Genomic DNA, 25,655 nt, shown 5'->3' on the forward strand with positions numbered 1-25,655 from the left:
TACAGGAGATAATTTTCCCTAGTGCTATATCAGTTTATACTCAAATTGCCACCAGTGCTGGTATTACCAGCTATTTATTTTATTTTTGCTTTTCGAGTCAGTGTGTGGTAGTGTCTCATGTTTTTAATTTGGATTGTCTTAGTGATTAAGAAGGCTGAGCACTGTTTTTGTTTGTCCGTTTTGTGGTGCTTGGGATGGGACCCAGGGCCTCATGCACACAAGGTTAAAAGACAGAAGCTCTAGTTCTGCCTCTGAGGACATCCCTGCTCTAGCATATCTCATGTGCTTATTGTCTGTTTGGCTGTTTTCTTTCGTAAGGTGCCTATCATGTGTGTGGTCCATGTTCTTTTTTTGGTACTGGGGATTGAACCCATGGGCCTGTGAGCCACAAAACCCCAGCCCTTTTTATTTTTTACTCTGAGACAGGGTCTCACTAAGTTGCTGAAGCTAGCCTTGAACGTGTGATCCTCTGTCTCCGAAGTCGCTGGGATAACAGGAGTGGGCTACCATGCTCGACCACACTTAGTATTTTTTTGTAGAGAACAGTCTATTCTGAACAATTTTTGTATATATGATACATCGTTACTAAATATAGTCACCATGTTGTACAGTAGAATTTATTCTTATTTGAAATTTTGTATCCTTTGAACATCTCCCCAATCCCCTCTCCCCATTGACCCTTCCTGACTCTTGACTTAAGGTTTTTGTTTTTTCACTGGGGATTGAACCTGGACTTACCATATACTAGCCCAGCGCTGCCCTCTTGGCCACACCCCCAGCCCTTCTCATGACTCTTGATGGCTTGAAGCTTTGAATTTTGGTATAGTTCAATTTATCAGCTTTTTCTTTTATGGATGCTTAATGTTTGGATATCCTGTTCAAAATTCTTTGCTGATACATGAGTCCTATGTTATCTTCTAGAAACTTTTGTTCATCTTTCTCATTTAGAGAAGTTTATCTTTGTGGGGCTGTTGTTGTTGTTTTGGTACCATTTCTTTTCTAGTGGGTACCAGGGGTTGAACTCAGGGGCACTTGACCAATGAGCCACATCCCAGCCCTATTTTGTATTTTATTTAGAGACAGGGTCTCACTGCGTTGCTTAGCACCTTGCTTTTGCTGAGGCTGGCTTTGAACTTTCAATCTTCCTGTCTCAGCCTCCCGGCCACTGGGATTATAGGCGTGTGCCACCATGCCCAGCTCAGTTTTATTTTTTTGTAGGGATCAAACCCAAGGGCCTTATGAAGCTAGGCAAGCGCTCTTCAACTGAGTCGCCATCCTCAGACCCTCTCGTTTGTGATGTGCGCTCAAGGTTAAGACCTCTTTTCTTCTTCTCTTCTCTTTTCTTTCTTTTCTTTTCTTTTCTTCTTTTCTTTTCTTTCTGTAATCCTCATGGATATCTAGCTACTCAGGGACTGGTTAATGAGAAGACTCCCTTCTCACTGAGCTGTGGTGTATGGGGGCAGCTGTCTCTGGACTCTCTATTCCCCTGGTCTATTTATCTTTCTGTGCTCCACATTGACATAATTGTAGTAGCTTTAAAATAAGTTGATCTCTGGAAATATTAAGCCCTTTGTTCTGCTTCCAAATTGTCTTGGCTGTTCTTAGGTTTTCACCTGGAAATTTTATGGAATTGTACTGAATCTAGAAATCAACTGGAGATTCAACTTTTTTCCTTGTTCCTTTTTAGTGCTGGGGATTGAACCCAGGACCCTGTGCATGCAAAGCACATAACCTACCATTGAGCTATACTCCCAGCCCCATGACTTGACATTTTATAATAATCTTCCAGCTGGCAAACATGTTATCTCTTTATTATGTCTTCTTAATTTCTTTTTCTTTTTTTTTTTTTTTGATACTGGGAATTGAACCCAGGGGTGCTTAATCACTGAGCCACATCCCCAGCTCTTTCTTTCTTTCTTTCTTTCTTTCTTTCTTTCTTTCTTTCTTTCTTTAGATAGGGTCTCACTAAGTTGATGAGACTGAGGCTGGCTTTGAACTTGTGATCCTCTTGCCTCATCCTCCCGAGCCAGGTGTGTGCTGCCAAGCTCAGTCCGTTTTTGTTTTTTATTTTGAGACGGGCTCTCATTAAGTTGCTAAGGGTCTGCTTAAGTTGCCCAGACTGGCCTTGACCTTTCAATCCTCCTGCCCCAGCTTCCCAACCTGAGTCTCTAGAATTATAGGTGTGCACCCCCACACCCAGCTCAATACTGTTTTATTGTTTTCTGGGTAGAAGTCTTTACATATCTTATCTTAGATTTATTCCTTGGTATTGATTATTTATTTTAAATGGCGTATTTATTTCCCAGCCCCACCTCCCCAAAAAAGTTTTAAAATGGGGTGTTTAAAATTTATTTTTCCAGATATTTGTTGCAGGTTGTTCCATTGGCACCTTACCTGAGATATACTGAGGTTAGTTCTGATACCAGCCACTTGGTTAGCATGAGACTGCAGTTTTAAGGGCTTTGTCTTTTCTACAAGAGTGCCCTTATTTCAGAGACCAGCTGCAAGTGGGGTCCCCTTCACTTTGCACTTTTGCTCAACCAGTTATTAATACAGGGGTTCCTGTGGCCCCCTCAGATTCAATTTGTGTGTGTGTGTGTGTGTGTGTGTGCATGTGCACGTGGTGCTGGGGATCAAGCGCAGGTCCTAGGAATGTGCTCAAACGTGGAGCTACAGCCCAGCCCCTGTAATTCACTGGAACAACTCCCAGAATTTAGGAAGTCTCTGCACTTGGGTTTATGGTGTTGCTTGGAGGGATGCACACGGAGGAGGGTCCTGTACTCAGCTTGTGGGCTTGTGCACCCTCCTCCTATTTCAGGGTGCTCACTGAGCTCTGGGGTCCAGAGTTTCTCATCAGGACATCATTACATAGGCACGATTGATTGAGTCACTGGCTCAGGCTTGACCTTAATCTTTAGTCCTCCCTCTAGGGAGGCAGGGGAGCTTGAAGCCCTAACCCTGTGATCTAGTGCTTGTTTTTTGGTGACCAGCCCTCATACTGAGGTCCACCTGAGTCATGTCATTAGAATGATAGAGACACTCCTATCACCCAGGAAATACCAAGGGTTTTTGAAGCTCTTTGCCAGGAACCAGGGTCAAAGATGAGGACCCCCCCACCCCCTGCCAGCCCCCGTTAGAACCCAGGGATTCACATATGCTAGGCTTGCACTCTACCACTCATCTATATCCCTAGCCCTTTGGTGTTTTATTTTGAGATAGGGCCTCTTACTAAGTTGCCCAGTCTGGCCTCAAACTTGAGATCTCCTGCCCCAGCCTCCCCACTAGCTGGGATTGTAGGTGTGTGCTACCATGTCTGGCTCAGTATATCCTTTTTTTTTTTTTTTTAAAGAGAGTGAGAGAGGAGAGAGAGTGAGAGAAAGAGAGAGAATTTTTAATACTTATTTATTTATTTTTAGTTCTCGGCGGACATAACATCTTTGTTGGTATGTGGTGCTGAGGATCGAACCTGGGCCGCACGCATGCCAGGCGAGCGCGCTACCGCTTGAGCCACATCCCCAGCCCCTCAGTATATTCTTTATACCATACAAATATAGAGAAGTAGAATTGGTTTTTATATATTGACCTTGCTATAAATTCACCCAGGAGTTCTAATAATTCTTGCTTTAGATTCTTTTGGGTTTTGTTGCCTATGAATGATGGCAGTTTTATTGACTTACTGTTAACCCTCCTACATCCTGTCTTGCTATTGTGGTTGTGTCACCTGTTAGGACACCTGGGATTGTGCCAAGCTGGTGCTCGTGGGCATCCTCCCCTCTCCTCAGCCTTGGGGAGGCTCTCAGCATGGCTCCTTGAGGGCTGGCTGCAGCTTCGTGGCAGAGCGGTGGCCTGGCAAGCTGGCAAGCTGTGACCCCAGAACCACAGGAAAATAAAACAAAATTTTAAAACCCCTTGTCATTATGTATGATTCTGCATTTGTTTTTTAATAGATTTCCTTTATCAGTTAAGGCAATTCCCTTCTCTCTCAAGTTTGCTAAGGGCTTTTTTTTTTTTTTTTTTTTTTTGGACTAGTGATTAAACCTAGGGGTGCTTAACCACTCACTAAGCCACATGCCCAGATCTTTTTTAAAATTTGTTATATATGACAGCAGAACCCCAGATCATCTTATATTTTTTTTTTACTAGAGGCAGGGTCTTGCTAAATTGCTGAGGCTGGCTTTGAGCTCGCCATCCTTCTGCCTCAGCCTCTCGAGCCCCTAGGAGACAGGCGCCCGCCCTGCTATGGGCTGTTAGGTACTGAATTTACCACGATTTTGGTTTTGTTTTTTGTTACTCTTGATTGAATGATTAATCTCCTTTGTTCTGTGAAATGCACTGATTTGGGGGGAAAGTTTTCCATTAGTAATTATCTTGCCTCGGGTAAACCTCTATGGTGCCAAGCTGGAAGTGCACTGACTTTTGAATGTTCATCTACAGATTTTTTTTGTGTGGCTGGAGTACACCTGTCTTACTTATGATTTATTATCCTTTTTACACATCACTAGGTTTAATTTGCTAATATCTTTATTTAAAATGTTGGCACCTCATTCATGAGAGAGATAGGTCTGTAATTGTTTTTCCTGCTATTATGAGATGTCATCAGTTTTTTTTTAATAGCAGGAAAAATAATTGTTTAATAATTAAGTCTTTTCCCTTCTTGTAATTAAATCTCTAGGTGAGCAGGTTTGAACATGGCACATAATATTCTGGTCTCTTCTCTCCCCTGCTCCTGTGTCTGACGACCAGCACAGCCTCTCTCATCCCCTCCGCTGCTGCTCTTGTTTTTCTTCATCTTTAGGTTTTGACATCAAGATCTGGAGTGATTTGAATAGTTTATAAGCATCTAGAAACTGTGTATGATTACCAGGAAGGAACTAGGGTTCACTAAGGGAAAAAAATGCTAGTTTTCATTTCGTCTGTGTGTGTTGGTGGGGGTTGAGTTCCCAGATTAGTTCGGTGTGCAGGCTAATCCCAGGCTAGATATATCTGGATTTCAGCAAAGTCGATAGCGCAATTTCCTATTAAATCTTTATGACCAGCATGGCACATGTAGGCTCCTTAATGATGGTCCAACTTTTAGATTGATTTGCCTGTAGATTATTAGCAGATGGCACAAGCAGGTCCAAAGAATGGGTGCTCCACAAGGCAGCCAGGGAGCCAGGAGCCTGTAAGCAGTCAAGCCAAGTCCTGAGGAGGGGGCTGCTGCTGGCAGGGAGGTTTGGGTGGGAGGCGAGAGGGTTGGGTGGGAAGGGCGGAGCAGTTTGCTGGAATCATCCAAGCACTAAAGAAGCTGGTGGTGCTGGTGGATGTCTGGGGCCCTCTCCTGGCCTCCTGAACTTGTTCTATGACCCCTGCCCAAGGACAGGGAGATAGAGTCAAATATATTTATACATAAAAATTTCCATATGGTAAAAAAGGGGGGCAGACACAATTAGATTGGGATTGTGTGTGTATGAGTATAATGAAATGTTTTGAGGCCATTCAATATTTTAAAATACTATTTAGGCTCAGTGGTAGAGTATTTGCCTAACATGGGTGAGGCCCTGGGTTCAATCCCAGCACCACAAAAGGAAAAGAAACAAAAACTTTTTAATGACATGGGAAAATAAAAAGAACATAAAATATTTAAAAAGCAGGGTATAGCCTAATGGCATGCATCTGTAATCCAGGGACTGACTGTCTTAAAATATAAAAAGATCTGGGGCTGGGGATATGGCTCAAGTGGTAGCGCACTTGCCTGGCATGCACAAGGCACTGGATTCGATCCTCAGCACCACATAAAAATTAAAAAAAGAGGGGCTGGGGATGTGGCTCAAGCGGTAGCGCGCTTGTCTGGCATGCGTGCGGCCCGGGTTCGATCCTCAGCACCACATACAAACAAAGATGTTGTGTCTGCCGAGAACTAAAAAATAAATATTAAAAATTCTCTCTCTCTCTCTCTCTCTCTCCTCTCTCACTCTCTCACTCTCTCTTTAAAATAATAATAATAATAATAATTTCATTCCCTGCCCTTGCCTTCCCTTCCCCACCCCCCCCTCCATCTCTCTCTTCTAAAAAAAAAAAAAAAATTAAAAAAAGATTGTGTCCAACTAAAACTATGGTAAATATTAAAAAATATATATAAAAAGATCTGGGGATATAGCTCAGTGATAAAGTGTCTATGGGTCCAATCTCCAGTAAAAAAAAGAAAGAAATGAAGGAATACTATATATATACATACACACACACACACACACACACACATACATACACACACATGTATGTATATATGTTCAACAGTACTTATTTGTAAGTCATATATATTATATATATATATATATATATATAGAGAGAGAGAGAGAGAGAGAGAGAGAGAGAGAGAGAAACAATAGTATGTATTTTTTGGTGCTTGGGGTTGAACCAGGGTCCCACCACTGAGTCACACCTGCAGTGTGGCAGAATTATAAATGATCTTAGTTTCCTTTTTTCCACTTTTGTTACCAATATCAGAAAAAGAAAAAGTAAAAATTAGTGAGGTGTGAAAATAAAATTGTAAGAAAATTGGAAATTAGCACACTGGATAGTTGAGGATTTAAATGTTTTTAAAAAGATTTGATAATACTATTGTTTTGCTTTTTAAAAAGAATCCTTTGAGATACCTACTGAAAAGTGAAATATTTGCAGGTATAATTTGCAGATTCTTAGATAAAATTAGGGCTTTGCTTCAAAATAAGCCAGTGGAGTGAGTGAGTGGGGGTAAATGGGAAACAAGACCAGTTGTTAATTATTTAAAATAGGTGAGGATGTAATTATGTTATTAACTTCTACTTTTACATATGCTAGAATTTTCCATAATAAGAGGTTAAAAAACTAGAGACTGTTGACTAGATGAAAAGGCTGAGGACCTGTCCCCACTGTGAGGGAGCAGTCTTAGGGTCTGTAATCTGTTTTCTTCAGCTTCGTGATCCCTGGGGTGCTAGAGTGGGCAGGCTGTTTGGACTAGAAGTCCCAGTTCTGTACCCAACCTGATCACCTGCCTGGCCCTGGACATGGCTTCTCTAGGCCTGTGAGGAGAGAGGTCCATATAGGGGCATCTCCTTGGCCCCTCCCGGGAGCATGTTCACCAGGACAGATTGGTAGGCAGGGAGAGGTGGGCAGGACTGGGCACCTACGAGGGTGTTACTAAGCACAGGAGCAGCTGAGACAGGACCATCTTTATGGGGCTGTTCGTTTTTTTAAACAGGTCTCTCTACATTGGCCAGGCTGGCCCCAGACTCCTGAGCTCAAGAGACCCTCCTGCCTCAGTCTCTCAAGCAGGTGGAACCATGGGGCTCTTCTAAAGGGTGTTTTCCAAACTTTTAATCATGTACCCCATTAGGAAAAAAAATTTTAGTTTATACCTCCATTCACTCAATATGTTATACCTGTACTATTAGACTACTGCATATTACAAAACAAACCCACATTTTTTACACATTTTTTAAATATATATTTTTTTAGTTGTAGTTGGACACAATATCTTCTTAATTTTTATGTGGTGCTGAGGATCGAACCCAGCGCCCCACACGTGCGAGGTGGCGCTCTACCACTGAGCCACGGCCCCAGCCCCACACACACACTCTTTAAAGTTAATGATGAAATACCCATGTTTAGGGGCTGGGGATGTGGCTCAAGTGGTAGCGTGCTCACCTGGCATGCGTGCGGCCCGGGTTTGATCCTCAGCACCACATACAAACAGAGATGTTGTGTCCGCCGAGAACTAAAAAATAAATATTAAAAAAAATTCCCTCCCCCCCCCCCCTCTCTCTCTCTCTCTCCCCCCCCGCCCACTCTCTCTTTAAAAAAAAAAAAAGAAAAAAAAAAGAAATACCCATGTTTAAATGTCTTGCTAATAGTTATCACTTCATGTCTGCAGCCCAAAGTCTGAACTCTCTCAGAGCACAAAACGCACTTACAATGGATTCATTATTCATGACAGTGGCTGTGAGCCTGTTTCAGACAGTTTCCTTAACAATTGTGGATTTTGGGCCTGCCAGCCCCAACAGGATGGTTAATTGTGTTTCCCAGCTGGGGCTGACAAAGGCCGCCTCTCAGCAGGCTTGGGGTTGCTTGATGGTGCCTGTTTCTGTGCAGGGGTCACATTAACCCGCTGTCTGTCTGGCCAGGGTTCATTTGGCCAGCAGTGGAAGGCTTAGGGAGGGAGGAGTGCAGGCCCCTTCTCCTGGGCCCTCTAGACAGGGCCCATTGTCTCGTGTGCAAACAAAAGTAAAACTTGTTTATTTTGGATTAGGAAACAAGTGTAAACAGAGCCTGGGACAAGTGCCCCCTGGGAATCTGCTTTGACAGGTTCCAGGTGGTCCTCACATGTCACATGTGGTGTGGTATCCTGTCCTGCTGTTTTGTCTTGCTCAGAGTGGCTGGGCAAACTCTTTAGGAGTCCTTATCATTCTGTGTTGATCTTATTTTTTTTATTTTTATTTTTTAGGTACTGGGGTTTAACATGGGTGTGATTACCTCAGAGCTACATCCCAAGTACATTTATTTTTTTATTTTTAGACAGGGTTTTGCTCAGCTGCCAAGGTTGGACTTGAACATGTGATCCTTCTGCCTCAGCTTCCTGAATTGCTAGAATTACAGGTTTGCGCCTCTGCATACAACTGCCAGACAGGTGCCGCTCTGTGTTCCCGGGACATGGTAGGGGAAAAGACAAGGGCGGAAGATGCATATTACATTTCTTAATTAAAAAGTAAAAATAAAAGTTATATATACATATGTATAGTACATAGATAAATTATTATTACTGTAATATTAGTAGTAGTAGTCATAATAGTAGCAGAACCAGAGATTTAACCCAGGTGTGCTTAATCACTAAGCTACATCCCTAGCCCTTGATTAATTTTTATTTTGAGACAGGCTCTTGCTAAGTTGCTTGGGGCCTCCCTAAGTTGCTGAGGCTGGCCTTGAACTTGAGATCTTCCTGCCTCAGCCTCCTGAGCTGCTGGGATTACAAGCATGTGCCACCATGTCTGGCTTATTATTATTATTTGAAGTTGGGGGTCTTGCTGTGTTGCCCAAGCTGGTTCAAGTTTTCCTCCTGTGCAGCTGGGACTACAGGTTTGAGCCACCAGATCTAGCCAACAGTAATATATTTATTGTAAAAATGTAGAAATGTTTAGAAAGTAGAAATGTGGCTCAGTAGTAGAGCACTTGCCTAGCATACATGAGGTGCTGAGTTTGATCCTCAGCGCCACATAAAAATAAACAATAAAGATATTGTGTCCACATAAAACTAAAAATTAAATATAAAAAAAGAAATTATTAAAAAATGAAAGTCACTGTTACCTCACTTCCCCAAACATAAATATTTTGTATTTTCTTTTAGTAAGTCAGCAGTAAATTATACTGTTTCCCACCCCATGAAAGTGGTATTTGTAATCCTCCCCACCCTCTGTAGGGGCATTGAACTCAGGTGCTCTGCCACTGAACTACATCCCCAACCCTTTTTTAATTTGGAGACAGGATCTTGCTAAGTTGTCCAGCCTGGCCTTGAACTTGGGATCCTCTGGCCTTAGACTTCCAGTAGCAGGATAACAGGTGTGTGCCATCATACCTGGCAGAAAGTAACATTTTTATCGTCTCTTGATTATAAAAGTAAAAATAAAAAAAGAGTACATGTTGAGTGCATTAAACAAAAGTGAACAAGATTAGTGATCACTCCATCTGAACTGTTTTGCTTCATATATACCGTGAATCACTGTCTCTCAATAAATTCAGGTCTGAGTCAGCCTTTTTAGTGGCTGTAATATTGTGTTGTAAACTGCATTGGATGGACCCTCCTGGGCACTCCTTGCAAGCTGTTTTAGTGTTAAGGTCACTTCTTAGGAGTAGAAGAAAGAGCTGGGTCCAAGGTCATGTACATTCTTCATTCTGATGCACATGGCATATGTATGCCTCAAGAAAAAAGTTAAGCTCCTAGCAGTAGAGACTAGTTCTTCCACCAACACAGTTTACCAATCTATTAAATTTTGGCTAGGGGCTGGGGATGTGGCTCAAGCGGTAGCGCGCTCGCCAGGCATGCGTGCGGCCCGGGTTCGATCCTCAGCACCACATACCAACAAAGATGTTGTGTCTGCCAAAAAATAAAACTAAAAAATAAATATTAAAAAAAAATTTTGGCTAATGATAGGTTAAAAAACAACATTTTAGCGGGGCACGGTGGCGCATACCTGTAATCCCAGCAGCTCAGGAGGCTGAGGTAGGAGGATTGTGAGTTCAAAGCAAGGCATTAAGCAACTCAATAAAATACAAAATAGGGCTGGGGATGCAGCTCAGTGGGTGAGTTCCCCTGAGTTTAATCCCTGGTACCCCGCAAAACAACAACGACAACAACAAAACAACAGTTCATTCGAAAAAAATTTATTTCCTTGTTTTTTTTTAAATATTTATTTATTTTTTTAGTTGTAGTTGGACACAATAACTTCGTTTTATTTATTTATTTTTATGTGGTGTTGGGAATCAAACCCAGGTCCTTGCACATGCTAGGTGAGCGCTCTACCCCTGAGCCACAACCTCAGCCCTTCCTTGGTTTTAATTTATAATTATTTGTAATTAAGCTGGTAGGTTTCCTACTTCATTTATAGAGGCTTGTTTAAAACAGTGCTGCTACGCCACTTAGTCCATTGCCTTTCATTGAATAATCTCTTTATTTCCTCTAGACTCAAAATGCCAGATTTATTCCATACAATATTCCCAGTATGATGGAGTTCATTTCTGAACGCTTTCATCGTTCTCTCCAGTACTGCGCTGTTTAGTCACTATGGTCTTATAATACATTTTACTTTGTATTAAAATCAAGGGGCCAGTGTGGTGGCATTCACCTGAGGTGCCAGCTATTCAAGAGGCTGAGGCAGGAAGAACACTTGAGCCCAGGGGTTGGAGGCCCACCTGGGCAACATAGACTCCACCTCAAAAGTAAATTAAGTGAAATAAAATGAAAGTCCTCCTCAGTACTCTTTTAAGTTGCATCTTGACTCAATAGTCCCCGTCCTGGTCCTCCCAGGCACCCCTCCGGGGTAAGTGTCCCACCCCTGGGTGGCAGAGTGCTGCAGCCACAGGGAGGTCTGCAGCCCTGCTGTGCCCTTCCAGGCTTTGGGAGTCTGTGGCAGTCTGGGCCGCCTGCCGTGCCTTTGCGCCTCCTCTTCTCTGGAGCTCGTGGGTGTTGCTTGCCTGCCAGGCTGCTGCAGCCTCCCGGCCTCCAGGCCTTGGCCTAGTCTGACTGTCCTGACCAACAGCTGCCTCCCCGGGAGAGAGGGAGCCAGCGGGACGAGCTCTGCCAGGCGTTTGGGTGAACCTGCCCAAGGCCGGAAGCCAGGGGGCTTGTCTCACTCGGGCTGGCTCCTTTCCTACCCTGGTTCTTGCTGGGATGGGCTGCTGCCCCCCTGCAGGTTGAGGTCAGCACTAATAATAGCCAGCTTAATCCTGCCCAGGTCTGGGTGAAGGCCAGGAAACCAGAGTGCCCCGCCATCTGTAGATGCCGACCATGGCCCTCCCATGGGGGGACCTGGGAGCCCAGGGCCTGTCCCGGGAACCCGGGACTGGAACTTGCTGGGAGACCCAGCAAGGAAGCCACCGAGGATACCCTCTCAGGTGCTAGGACCCTTGTCCTATTTGGACCCTGTTGTACCCCATGGGAAAGGCAGCTGGAGCTGGTGCGTGGAAACCCCTGTAGGGCCCTTGTGGACTTTGAAACCCAGCACATGGTGATGTGTTTCCTTATGGTCTTTGAGGAACTGTAAAAAACATTTTATGGGAGGGAGGAGGACATGGAGTTTGCTAAAATAAGCATCGCACAGGGTGGGGGCTGGGCTTTCTGGGCCCGGAGCCTTCCTTTCTGTCTCCAGCGAGCGTGGGGAGCACCTGGACCCCCGTTAGCCTGAGGCACAAGTGCTGTGTGAGGAAGCCATGGGGTCAGGGTGGGCAGTGAGGGCTGGCAGGGGCCCCCAGGGCAATGTGTGCGCCCAGGCAGGAGGATGAAGAGGTGACGTGGGAAGGCAGGAGCAGGAGGGGCTGCTGGGGACTCAGGGCAGCCAGTCACTCCTTGCCCTGATTCGTGACCTGACCCTGTGGGAAGAGGCTGCTGGCCGGCAGGTTTCTGGAGGCTTCACCTGTAGCTCTTGGACTAGGGAGGGAACAGCCCTATTTGGCTACTTCTGGACAAAGGACAGCAGAGGGTGGAGTGGGCGAGCATGCCAGGCGAGGCCTGGAGGAGACGCTGGGCAGCCAGGGCTCCAGGTGCCTCCTCTCTGGGGTCCCACTCGCCCAGGCTCCCCCCTGGAGCAGTGCTTGCATGTAGGAAGGGCAGGAAGCCGAAGGCCCAGGGAAGCAGCATTAGAGTGGTTTTGAAATTGCTTGTAATGTATGGTTTCTTTCTGATTACAAAATCGTGTACTTGATTATGGAAAGTTTGGAATTTCTATATAGGAAAATATAAAAAAAGAAAATAGCCATCCTTGGTTTCTCAGATGGTTAGATTGTGCCATGGGAAATCACTGTTTTTGGTTAAAAAAAAAAAAAAAAGAATCAAAATGTCAACAATTGCCCAGTGTGGTGGTGCACACCTGTAATCCCAGTGGCTCAGGAGGCTGAGGCAGGAGGATCATGAGTTCAAGGCCAGCCTTAGCAAAAGTGAGGTACTAAGCAACTCAGTGAGACCCTGTCTCTAAATAAAATAGAAGATTGGGCTGGGGATATGGCTCAGTGGTTGAGGGCCCCTGAGGTCAATCCCCAGAACCCCCCATGCCCCCCAAAAGTCAACAATATCATATGGTTCAGCCAGATAACTATGATTTTTGCTATGTTTCCTTAGTTTCTACTTTGGAAAAAAAAAAAAAGTAGAATTTTGGCTCCAGAAGTGTTATTTAAATTTCCATGCTCCATTGGTCACCCCAGCCACCCCCAAAATCCGTTAATCCAGTGGAATGGACAGCACTAGTAAAATGAGGGAGCTCAATGAAATAAAATTTTGTGTAAGAATCTATAAATGACAATCATAAATTCAAGGTCTAAGTTGATTTACTTAAAAAAAACAACCAACCATGGGGAGGGGGCAGTGCCAGGGCTGGACATGCCCTTGAGCGCTCTGCACCACGCTCCCTCGCCGCCCCCTTGCTGCCCCGTAGTTTAAATGCTAAGTCAGCAGTGGTTCTGAAGCAGAGACACGTCTAAATTGCTGAAATCCAGAGTATTTCTGTCTCCAGTCTGCACCCCTTTGTCTTCCTTCACTGGCTGAAGAACATAGAGGGTGGCGGGGGGTGGTGGTGGGGGCTGGGTGTCCCTGAGCTTTCTCCTGGTGGTGTTAGGTTCAAGGCTCAGTCCCCAGTTACAATGAGGAGTCTGGGGACACAGGAGGCGCAGGCCTGTGCAGACTTATGGGGTGTCTTGACATAAGCTTGTATTTAAATCATGAGGCAAAACGAGGTGCGAGGTCTGAGCCCCAGGACCCTTCGGCAGTAAGGGATCAGGGAGAAGGAGCCTCTCAGGAACCATGTGTCCTGGTTGCCAAGTGGGTGGGGAGGTTTACAGGAGGTGGGAGGTCACCTGAGAAGGACACAGAGCTATTGGAGGTCATCGGTGACCTTGACAGGAGGTTCTCTGGCCAAGGAAGAGGAAGGTTCTTCCAGGACAAAAAGATGTCCCCTCTGGGTAGACAAATTAGAAAAGACAACCAGCTGAGGGCCTCCGGCTGGCCCAGGAGAAACTGACAGACTGGCCCCTTAGCCAGGAACCCTTGTGAGGGGCCCAGCTGACCAGCTACCAGTAGCACCAGTGCTGGAAGCACCGAGCACAGAGAAGGGCCAAACTGTGCCTGGTGCCCAGGGTGCACACTTAGGAGGTTCCTGTTACACGTGTGGCAGCCACCAGCGGGGGCCTGCTCAGAGCGGCAGATCCAAAACCCAGGAAGGGCCCAGAGAAGTCAGGAGGGCTGGTGCAGCTGGCTGTGCCTGGAGTTAGCTCATTCCACCCCAGTGGGCATTTATGTCCTTTAGGGAAACTGCCAGCCTTCCCCTGGGGCTTGGTGCAAGTGACTGTGTGTTGGTGAGACTTGGTGCCTGGAGGGCAGCTCTGTGTTTCAGGGAGGAAGAGCCTGTTCCTGCTATTCCTGACAGCAAAGTGTTGTCCCCTGACCATTGTCAGAAGCCGTACCCCATTCCCAGGGGCTGACACTGTGGCAGCCGGAGGCCCAGAGGGTCCTCATCCACCCTAAAGATGGCAGCACTTTCTCTTTGTCCCTTAAGTTGTTTTTTTTTTTTTCTTTCTCTGTGTGTGTGTGTGTGTGGGGGGGTGCTGGGGATGAGCCCAGGGCCACTAGATTGCTAGGCACGTGCTCTCCATTGAGCTGTACCCTGCTCTGGTCTTTTTTCAATGATAAAAGTGAAGCATGTTGCTGGGCGTGGTGGCACACCCCCGTAATCCCAGCAGCTGTAGAGTCTGAGGCAGGAGGATTGCAAGTTCAAAGCTTGCCTGGCCAACTTAGTGAAGCCCTAAACAATTTAGGGAGACCCTGACTCAAAATAGAAAAAATTAAAAGGACTGGGGATGTGGCCCAGTGGTAAAGTCCCTCTGGGTTAAGTCCTTGATACCACCACCAAAAAAAAGTGAGGCATGGGCCTGTCAGATAGAATGGTACAGAAAGGTACAGAGAAAGGGGTAATAGGGCTCTACCCACAGAGGTCCTCCAGAGGGCACCCTGTCACTGCCTCCAGGTGTCTCTGGTCCCGCTCAAGCCCCCTAGCTCCTTTGCTCCTGTGCAACTGGGTGGCGCTGTGTCCCGAGACTTGTCCTCTGGGGGCACGTCTGGGGTTTCTTCCATCCAGCTCCCCCACATTCGCCCTAAAGCAGGGCCCCTGCCAGGATGGGTCTCGTGGCTTTCGATTTAGGAGGTTTTGGTTTTGGAGAGGGGTTGCCGTGAGCCCCCTTTGGTGTCCTCGTGCTTTTGTGATAGTCATATCTCTGTGGGACAAATTCCTAAAAGGGGAATTCCAAAATCCAAGGGAGAGACCCTTAATTTTGAGGCGTGCTGCCCTGTTAGCCTCCTGTGCATTCCTGTCCCCTAGCTGGAGTGGGTGAGGGCCTGTTGTAGCCCACCCCCAACACTGGCATGACCAATAAGCTTTTTGGGGACTGCCATCCTAGAAGGTGCTAAAGCTATTTTCTTTAATTCGTTTCCATCTGGTGACGTAGTTTATCTGGCTGCCCAGGCGCCCTCCCTAGGGGACACTCCAGTGTCCTGCCTCCAGCAGGTGCAAAGACCCAGGTGACGGATGCAGGAGTGTGGCCCTGCACTCTTGTGCTTGTTGGCTTATCTCTGGGAAGACACCAGGGACTTCATGATGCGTCCAGTCCTGATGGTTCTGTCCAGCACGGTACTGAAAGTCTCCGTGCATATCTTAGTGACGGTCATGTGTGGGGACAACTTCCAGAAGCAGTGTTCCCCTGCGGCATGCAGAGACCCGAGTTCACAGGTCCCTAGGGCTTTCCCTGGAGGCTATCAAAACACTTCCATGTCTAGAGTTGGGCCAAGCCCTTCTGGTGTTCCCCTATAGTCACTTGCTGGGTCTGGGGACACAGAGCAGGACAGATGCTCCAGAAGAGCCCAGGAAGCCCTGACACCTCCAGAGCCTCCACAGAGCTACCCCACCTGCCTCGCAGCTCCCTTGCTCCTGGTGGAAGGGAAGGCCTCAGGCTCCTGCTGGCTCACCTGCTGAGGAGCCAGAGGAGCGTCTTGGCGTGGGACAGTTTAACACCCTGTGTCCATGCAGGGCGAACAGCAGTGGGCCTCCAAGGCCCTGGGGCGTGGGCAGCATCAGACCATCTGTCCAGCTGGCACACATGCCTCCACTGTCTCCCTGTGCCCTCCTAGTGTGGGTCTGTCCCCTCTGGAGACCCAGGAGCTCTGGGAAACGGCCCCAAGCAGCCTTGTCACTTTCAGCCCCTGTCAACACATGGTCCTTAGTGCGAGGCCTTTAGGACCCTTTGGGGCTTCCTGTTCATGAAAGCAGTGCCTGCAACAGAAACATCAGGACGTACAGAAAAGGAGGGGCCACCGATGACGCCTCCCCAGTGACTCACGGCCCTGAGTGTTGACATTTTTGTTGGGGAAGTCTCATGCCTGGTCCCTGTGCTGGTCTGACTCAGTGCACTGTCCCCACAGGGAAGTCCCACCTGGCCATCGTGCAGAAGGTGAACAACGAGGGTGAGGGCGACCCCTTCTATGAGGTGCTGGGCCTGGTCACCCTGGAGGATGTCATTGAAGAGATCATCAAGTCCGAGATCCTGGACGAGTCGGACACGTACAGTGAGTCCAGCACTCTCCGCAGGCCCAGAGGCCCTTCACTGCTTGAGTCTGGAATCATGCCCCTGGGGAAGGCGGAGTGCGGGTACAGGGTGGCCCCGGTCACCAGGCTCCCTGCTGGTGGGGTGAGCTGGGAGCGCCTGCTGAGCACACGGAGGAGGCCACCTTGGCTCCTTCTGGCCAGAGGGAGTGGGAGCTGGGGTCAGGCTCCAGTCTTTTTCAGGTCCTCAAGGGATAGCAACCTCAGTTCTAGATCTTTCCTTTGCAGCTGACAACCGAAGCCGGAAACGGGTGTCTGCAAAGAACAAGCGTGATTTCTCCGCCTTCAAGGATGCTGACAATGAACTCAAAGTCAAGATCTCTCCTCAGCTGCTTCTGGCTGCCCATCGCTTCCTGGCCACAGGTAGGAGCAGGAGGCCCTTCCTTTGTTGGTGGAGTTAGTTACTGGAAGGGGGCTGTGGTGGGTGCAGGGTCAACACAGCTGCTTTGGGAGGGCCATCCCTGGGACTCTCCTGCAGTCTGCTTGCTGTCCCTGGGCTGCTACTGCAAACTTCTACAGAAGGCCTGGGGGAGTTTTGAAAATAAGTGGTGAGAGAGGAACTCCTTAGGCGCTCACCTGGGTGCCCCCAGCCCACTGAGGCTTGTGGACAGGTAAGGAAAAGGGACCCTTGCACTGGCAGTGGGTCCTCTGGGTGCAGCCCACACCCCTGGCGCTGCTTATCTGCACTGAGAAGCCTGCTCTAGCTCTCTTCCCCTCTTCCCTGCCCTCACCTCTGTGTGTACTGGCTCCCACAGGAATTATCTCTAGATCAGTGACATTTCTCTCTTCTGACCCCTGATTCAAAGCTCCCATGGGGACCCAGGTGACAGTTTAGAAAAAACCTGCCTACTGCATCCCCTCTCCCCCAGTCCACCTTCCTTCCTTGCCCTGACTTGCTAAGAGTGCCATGAGTCCTTCTCCTTTGTTTTCATAGGAGCTCTTCCTAAGCACTGGCCACAGGCCAGGATTGTGTGAGAGTGGTCTGTGCGTTTTAGCCCACTAACCTGCAGCACCCTGTGAAGTTTTTATCCCCATTTTACAGATGAGGAACCTGAGACTCGGGTTAAGTCATTTGCCCAAGGTCACAGGCTCTTAGTACAGAAGCCTCACTTGGAGGCCGGGCAGGCTGACAGTCTTGGGGTCTCAGCAGGGAAGTCAGGTGCACACCCTTCCTGGGAGGTGTGGCCCGAAGGAAGAGCTCAGCAGGGCGGAGCCATCCCAGGCCAAGTAGCCGCTGCAGTGCCGCAGTGGCCCAGCCCCAAGCCTCGAGTGAAGTCTCCCCTCTTCTCCCACAGAGGTGCCCCAGTTCAGTCCCTCTCTGATATCAGAGAAGATTCTGCTGCGGTTGCTCAAGTACCCAGATGTCATCCAGGAGCTCAAGTTTGATGAGCACAACAAGTACTACGCCCGCCACTACTTGTATACCCGGAACAAGCCGGCCGACTACTTCATCCTCATCCTGCAGGTGAGCACTGCCGTCCTGGCCCCAGGCTGCCTGCCCACACCACTCTGCCAAGATGCTGGGGATGCGCAGCCCGCCCTTGACTTCCACATGCCCCGCATTGTCCTCTGTCCCACCCAGTCCTCATTCCCTTCTGTTGTAACACTGACCCGTGTTCTTGCAGGGGAAGGTGGAGGTGGAGGCAGGCAAGGAGAACATGAAGTTTGAGACAGGCGCCTTCTCCTACTATGGGACCATGGCCCTGTCCTGGGTCCCCTCTGGTGAGTCACTGGGCTGGGGCTGGGTTGTCCTCCTGCTCACGGGAACCGAGTGCAGATGACTTGGGAGGGGAGGCTTCTGGGGCCTAGACGGGGTGGTCTGGGGAATAGAGTGGTGTGCGCCCTTGGAGGCCCGAGGAAGAGATGAGAGGGTTTGGAGCAAAGGCCTGGGGGCAGTGGAGGGAGCGGTGCCGAGGTGTAAGACCAGCCTGCCTTGGGAGAGGGCCATGAGGATGCATCGGGAGCCCCTAGAGCTGCAGGTATTTGGCTCTGACAGGAAGTGGGAAGCAGTCAGTGGCCTTCGATGTGGGGAACACGATGAAATTAGAGTGGACTGGCACGGTGAGCTGGCCCGGGCCCCCACTGACCATCACAGCAGGCACAGGGTGGGAGGCAAGTTGAAGTGAGGACGGGGATGGGGAGTGGGTGTCCAGAGTTCCTGTCAGTCACCAGATCAGCCTATTGTGAGGTGGGTGCTGGTGAACTTGGCTTTTCAGGGGCTCAGCCTCTGCCTTTTGGTCAGGGTTGGTTCTGATGGAATAAAGGGATTTAGGGACTGAGAAAAGGGGATGCACCCCCTCAAAGACAGTTACCATCTGAAGAAGAGCCTCTTCAGTGTCCTTAGCTTCTCTGATTCTGGGTGACTCAGACTTTTCTGCCTGAAGGCCGAATGGCTCTGGTGGGCACCTGGCGCTGTAGGTGAAGCCCGCATCTCACCCTGCTCCTCCACCCTCCTGCCATGGAGGCTCTTGCAGGCCGAGAGCAGTCCCTGTTGGTGCTGGAACAGGCAGGCTCCTGGAGAACTTCTGTGCTGGCCTGTCACTGTCCTTAGACATTCAGGACCCTGTGCGGGGGCCAGAGCACCCATCACTGCCAACACGCAGCTCAGCCTGTTTCTTCTGCCCCCCACCGGGATGAGCCAGGGCACTGCAGGGTCCTGGGGGTGAGAGACAGGGGGCTCCTGAGCTGGGCTCTGGAGCAGGTGGGCTTACCCACATGCCTCAGGCTGCTCTCTGCAGCTCAGCTTGGCTGAGCAGCCGGGGCAGTGAGCAGGGCAGCAGGCCTGTGAGCCCTTCCCAGTGCTGCTGGAGGCCACACAGCTCCCATTTGGAGTGACCAGGAGGGAGGGGAAATGGCTCTCAGCACACTGGGCCAGCTCTGCCTCTGCACAGGGCTCCTTGGTCTGCCTAGAGCACCCCTCCTGTCAGAGCCCTCCCACCCTGCCCAGAGCAGACTGGCTCCTGTCGGGTCTGCCTCTCCGTCCTATTCCTGTGGCTCTGTGTCCTGCCTCCTGACCCTGCAAGGTCACTGACCTCCTCTTCTCTTGCTCCAGTTCCTTCCACCCAGGTCGGGTGTCCGCTTGGCAAGCGGAACTCGCTGCTGTCCTGGCTCTCAGGTAACGCAGCATGCGAGGAGTTCACACTGCCACCTGTCGTCCAAGCTGCGCACTGCACCTACATTAACCCTGCCCCCAGGCACCTGGGCATTCCACCTGGACACACTTGGTGGCCAGCTGGGTCCTTCCTCTGGTTGGCCTAGTGTCCAGTTTCTAGATGGTTTTGCCTCAGTCCTGAAAGGGTCCCTTAGTCCTTGAGAAGGCACCCCCAAAAAACCCTTGGCCAAGCCAAGGTGTACCGTCTGGAGGGGATGAGCCCAGCCGCTTGGCACCCTGCTCCAGGCTGCTCACAAGCCCCACAGGATGATGTTATCTTTTCACCTGAGACACTTCCTGCCCACCCTCAGGCCTGCCACTTGGTGCTCAGGTCTGTCGCCTGCTGGCCATGCCCTCAGGCCAGGCAGCAGCAGGCATGCGCAGGAGCCCCATTGTGCTAGTCCTCGACACTCAGGAGGTGGGAGCAACACTGCCCACTGTGAGGAGCTGCCAGGAGCAGGAAGCGACAGCCCATCTAGTTAGAGCTTGGTGGCTTCTGTTTTTTCTCTACTATGAACTGGGATATTTGAGTCAGAAGTACTTAGGGAAAGGCCTGGTGCTGTGTTGTGCCTGGCCTCAGCTCTGTCCCACCCGACACGTCCCCCAGGAACAGCGGGGCCTGACATGGTGAGGCCGAGGCTGCTGGGCCCCATGTGCACCGGGGGCTGGGGGCACCTGAGGGTTCTATCGGGGCTGGAACCCATGGTCAGGGGCATGTTTGAGCTCCTTGGGCCCTGACATACTGAACCCCATTACCTGTAAGCTGTCCCCATCTGACAGGAGTACAGATGAGTTTTTCTCTTCAGTGCTTCAGTGTGCGCTGCGCTGCTTTGACCCTTTGTCTAAAAATACAAAGGTGACCTGGAAGAAGCCACTTGCTAGCCCCCGTGTGACTCCAGCCCTCTCCCTCCTCACTTGCTGCTCCCCGAGTGTGCGGGTGCATGCAGGGTGTGACCCCGTGTTGCTTCTGCCTCTGGGAGCAGGGGTGCCTTTCTGGAAGGTGCTTTGTCATGGAGCAGGGCTAGCATCACCCGTTCATTCTCTGCTTTAAGTTTATTTGCTGAAGGAGTCTTTGGGGGGTGGGTTTTGGGGACTGAACTCAATGGCACCCAACCACTGACTCACATCCCCAGCTTAGTATCTTACTTTGCACTCGTGATTCTCCTGCCTCAGCCTCCTGAGCTGCTGGGATTACAGGTGTGTGCCACCACACCTAGCTGGAGAAGTCATTATAGATAATACCATGATTTTTAAAAATTATGCAAAAACTTTTCAGAGTTTAAGATTATATTCTTAGGATATTCTTTCAGAAACAGGATTACCAGATCAAAGAACCCTAATATTTGCCATTTTTATTGTTTTTTTTTTTTGATCCCCAAATTAACAGTTTATTGGGAAAACAGAAAAAAAAGTTTTTGAGAAAATTAAAAAGTACCATAATTTCATTTCTCAGAGACAATACTCTGATATGTCCTTATAGGACCTCTATTTGTAAAAGATCATTTGCGCAGGTTTTAAATTCAATGGTTGAGCCTGCACTTAGCATGCACTAGGCCTTGGGTTCCATCCCCAGCCTAAATAAATAAATTCTGTTCCTGTTTCAAAAGGCATTCCATCATTCAGATGATTAATGTAAGATATTAAGTAATACTCCTGGTATTTCTAACTTTTTCCTGGAGGTGAATCAGAGGTACTGCTTAGCTACTTGCATGTGACCCTCTAGTGAGCCTGTTTCCTGTTCCTCGGTGGGCGTACCCAGTCACAGAATGGCCAGACTGTATTTTCCTAGATTTATTAGAGAAAATCTGGCTTTACTTAGGCAGAAAAATAGAGGAGTACTCTATTTGATCTCACTTGGTAAAAGCTGTGTGGGTCCTTGAATTGCTGGGTTCAGTGTTTGTTCTCTCTGCTGGCTATTTCTTATCATAGCTAACTTAGTAGTTAGTAACTTTGTAGTTAACTAAAGCAAACCCCCTTGATCCACTTCCTGTTTGTGTAAAACAAGTTGCAAGCACCAGGTGCCTGCCTGTAATCCTAGTGACTCTGGAAGCTGAGGCAAGAGGATTGCAAGTTTTGAGGCCAGCCTCAGCAATTTTGCAAGGCCCTCAGCAACTTAATGAGACTCCGTCTCAAAATAAGATAATTTTAAAACAGGGCTGGAGATGTGGGGATGTGGCTCAGTGATTAAACGCCCCTGGATTTGATTCCTGGTACCAAAAAAATAAAATAAAACAGACAAAAATAAAACAAGTTGCATTCACTAGTGACTTCTCTGAGTCTTTCCTTGTTCTCTGTGTTTTTAAAACTGAGCTAATGGTGAGCTGTGCCATGTAGGGGCAGCTCCTTTCCCCCTTCCTCGGCTGGGTTGGGCTGGGCTGGAGTTGCCACCCTTTCCTGGGCGGAGAGGCCTGTGCTGCCTGGTGGCTGGGCTGTGCCACCCGCCATCCTAGTTAACCAGGACCCTGGGGGTTCCTGTGAGGAACCTGCCACCCTCCTCCTCCTGACAGCTGGCTCTGACAGCTGGCTGGGGTGGGGGCAGACAGTGGACTGACCCCGTCCTGAGCCGAGCACACCTCTGACTCTGTAGCAGTGACAGGCATCACGGGGTGGGGTTCCCACTGAGAGAGTGAGGACTGTATGCTCTTCTTCTTTATTTTTATTTATTTTTTAATGTGGTGCTGAGGATCAAACTCAGTGCCTCACAGGTGCTGGGCGAGCGCTCTACCACTGAGCCACCACCCCAGCCCTAAATGTTCTTTGTTTAAAAGTATGTAGTTTAAGTCACTTAAGTCACTTGACATAAGCTGGTATTGAGACAAAGGTAGCTGCTTGTCTGTCACGGGAGGGTGATCACTGTGTGTTGACTGGGACTGATGAATTTGGGGGGTTCACCAAGGGGTTCTGCAGCCGCACATTTCCTGTTGACCAGTTTGCTTGGATGGACTGTTTAACACTTACTGCCTGACGCTCTTCTGAACACTAGCTCGGTTAGCCTTGAGGCTGGTGCAGCTGGAGCTTCTGTGTGCTTTTGTTTGTCCCTAAGAACTGTCCTGCTGAGCTGGGGCTGGGGCTCAGGGGCAGAGCGCTTGCCTAGCATGTGTGAGGCACTGGGTTCTATCCTCAGCACTACGACTGTATATAAATACACAAATGAAAAAAAAAAATAACATCAACAACTAGGGAAGAAAAAAAGAACTGTCTTGTTTTTGGAGAGGGACCATGTCCCTGTCTCCCCTGGGCTGAGCTTAGGGCATAGCCTGACCTGCCAGCCTCTGCTGTCCCCACAGACCGCTCCCCATCGCACCCCATGCCCCTCAGCCGCTCAGCCTCCCTCAGTTACCCGGACCGCAGCACAGATGCGTCCACCACGTCCACCCTGGCGGCCGGCAGCAACCAGTTTGGCAGCTCCATCCTGGGCCAGTACATCTCGGACTTCAGTGTCCGGGCACTCATGGACCTGCAGTACATTAAGGTGAGTGCCCCTGCTGCAGCCCTCGTCCCTGCTCAGGACCAGCGGCCTCTTTCCCCACCCGCCAGACCCAGCCTCCTTCTCCTCACCTTGCCCTGCGCCTGATGGGAGCCCCGCAGGCCCGTCCAGGCCACGCCCTCTCTTCTGCCTGGGCCCCAGCTCTTGCCCACCGCACTCGCCTCCTGCCCACAGATCACGCGGCAGCAGTACCAGAACGGGCTGATGGCCTCCCGCATGGAGAATGGCCCACAGTTTCCGCTGGACGGGTGCACCACCTGCACGGAGAACTTCACCGAGAAGCCCGAGCTGCCAGTGGTGGACGAGACCACGACGCTGCTCAACGAGCGCAACTCCTTGCTGCACAGAGCCTCCCCGGACAGCGCCATCTGACAGCAGGGCCCGGGGCCCTGCCCGCCCCGCGGGGCCTCCCCAGTGGGCCACACCGAGAGAGGGGGCCTGTTAGGCCACAGGGGTGCGGATTGCCTGTGTGACTGAGCAGCCAGGGTGCTGCTGACAGGGACCTCTGAACAGGCTGCGGTGGCGCTGCCAGCCCTGGACTGGTGGGCGGTGAGTCAGCCACCTGAGCAAAGGCTGTTTCTTACTGAGGACTTCTAAACTAGGCTCGTTGCTCCTCTTTTTAAATATCATTTTGGGAAGGGAAGACAGGGTTAAAGAACTTTATGTTAAAAAAAAAAAGAATGTTTTTTCAAAAAAAAAAAAAAAAAAAACCAAAACTTTAAAAGGGGGAGGGATCCCCACCCTGGAAGCAATAGCCATAATCTGCTCCCAGCCATGACCTTCCAGCCTATGTCCCTGCCTCGGGGAGCCCACCCTTTCCTGCAGAGTGGGGGCAGTGCCTGCAGAAGGAGTTGGCTTCTTCCAGAAGCAAGGAACCCAGGCCTGAGGTCAGCTGCTTGAACATGGGCACACCCAGGGCCTGACTGAAGTTGCTACGGCCGACTGTGTCTGGGTAACTGTGACCAGGGGCACGATGGCCCTGGCCATGGAGAAGAGCACATCTTCTGTCACCGCTGGACCCAGGAACCTATCAGAACTCCTTGGATGGGCTCTCCCGGTGAGTCAGGGCTCGCTGAGGATTCTCCTCGCGCCCCCCATCTCTCCTTTCGAAGAACTCCCACCTGGTACGGAGTGAGCAGTGTCAGGCGGGCCACAGGAGTCACACTGCTCCCTGCTCTCCAGGCTTGTCTCCGCCTTGCCAAAGGCCCCCCTTGGTGGGCAGGGCATCTATGCCAGAGATTACTTGTCAGGTACCCCTTTTGGATCCGGGGGTGATTCTGGCCATAGGCTTCTGTGCTGTAGCAGCCATGACCACCCACCCATCCCCACCCTACAAGAGGAGCCAGGGCCCACCTGGCCCAGGAAGCCACCCTTCTAGATTCCTCCTCCTCTCCAAGCCCTAGTCCCTCTGGGGGGCTGGGGACAAGAGGGCATGTTGAAGCCACCAGGACGGTTCTTCATGCCCTTTCCTGTGGCTGGCCGAGGTCACCTGACCTTCTTCACCCCCTTATGGGATCCCATCAGTGGGGTTCACTAGGGAGAGGTCTGTGGGAGAGCAGAGGAGTATCCCCGTTTCCTCACATCCTCATGACCCTGGCGTGAGGGCTCCGACTGGCCCGTGCTGACGCTGGTACTGCGTGAGAGTCTCTCGCACCTGCAGGAAGTCCTACCCCAGGGCCTGCTCCAGAGCTCCTGGCTCCCACCATGGGGGAGGCTGTGGGACCAAGGGCTACCTTCTGTCAGGAAGCACAGGAGCTGGGGCACCAGATCCAGGTGAGGGAAGCTGCCCACCTTCCGCCTGCGTGGCATGTGTTCATGCCTTTCCTCAGCCAGGGCAGTCCTGTCACCCAGTGCTGTGCTCTCCAGGCGCCTAGAGAATCCTAACTCCTGGCACTAGGGAGTGTCCTGCCCTGGCCAGTCTAAGGCCTCCCCAGGCACAGAATTTACTCCTAGAAGCCTGGGGAGCTGTCGATGCCTGTGGGCTCTCGACCATAAGGGAAAAGACAGCAGCTCTTTGAGCCCTTAGGAGACCCTTAGTTTTCTACAAGAGCAGATTGCTTCTGAGTCCCCACAGGAGCTGGCAGAGTTGTGTTCCTGAGAGGCCAGGGTGCCGGCAGAGCAAAGCACGTTGGCCCAAACCTCGTGGGTGTGTGTAGAGCAGAAGGAGCAGGTGCACTCACTTCCACAGCTACCTCTTGCACACACAGTCACTACCAACAGGTGGTCCCCCTCCTCCTCTTCCTTCCCCATCGATAATCACTTCCTGAAGAGGGTCATAATTATTCCCAGATATCACCAGTCCAATGACTTCCTCCTCCCAGTGCAATTTCTCACTTCCTATTCCAACCTCTGGTTCCTGGGCTGAGCCATACCCTGGACCTGGCCTGCTCCGCTTGTCTTCCTGGGCCAGGGAGACCTTGGCAAATGGCATCCAAATGGGTAGGCAAATCACAGCCACCGTAGCAGATGACTCCTATTTATTTTGCGTAAGATTTTAATTTGTATATTTTTGTGATTTATTTTGGCATTGTTATGAGTTTGACTCTCGGGGAGTTTTGTTGTTATGACTCTTGTGTCTTTTGTCACAAAACAATGATAATATTTGCTAAACAATATACGGAATTTATTTTTGATTGGTAATAAAAAATGA

At 49.7% G+C, this 25,655-nt stretch overlaps 1 protein-coding gene across 2 annotated transcripts in view; it reads left to right on the forward strand.

Moving 5' to 3' along the window:
* Positions 1 to 25,620, forward strand: part of CNNM4 (cyclin and CBS domain divalent metal cation transport mediator 4) — a 39,839-nt gene extending 14,219 nt beyond the window's left edge. Inside the window, exons 2-8 of one of the 2 annotated variants that reach the window (XM_081265503.1) lie at positions 16,187 to 16,330; positions 16,596 to 16,730; positions 17,663 to 17,832; positions 17,993 to 18,089; positions 19,420 to 19,482; positions 22,806 to 22,990; positions 23,180 to 25,620. In XM_081265503.1, coding sequence (XP_081121629.1) covers positions 16,187 to 16,330; positions 16,596 to 16,730; positions 17,663 to 17,832; positions 17,993 to 18,089; positions 19,420 to 19,482; positions 22,806 to 22,990; positions 23,180 to 23,377 — 992 coding nt within the window. In that variant the 3' untranslated portion in view covers positions 23,378 to 25,620. The remainder of the gene's footprint in view (positions 1 to 16,186; positions 16,331 to 16,595; positions 16,731 to 17,662; positions 17,833 to 17,992; positions 18,090 to 19,419; positions 19,483 to 22,805; positions 22,991 to 23,179) is intronic. The other variant, XM_081265504.1, reaches the window with a different exon arrangement.
* The last annotated feature ends 35 nt before the right edge of the window (positions 25,621 to 25,655 follow it).

This window comes from Spermophilus citellus (genome assembly GCF_964194105.1).
Source record: "Spermophilus citellus genome assembly, chromosome: 13".
Classification (NCBI taxonomy): domain Eukaryota; kingdom Metazoa; phylum Chordata; class Mammalia; order Rodentia; family Sciuridae; genus Spermophilus; species Spermophilus citellus.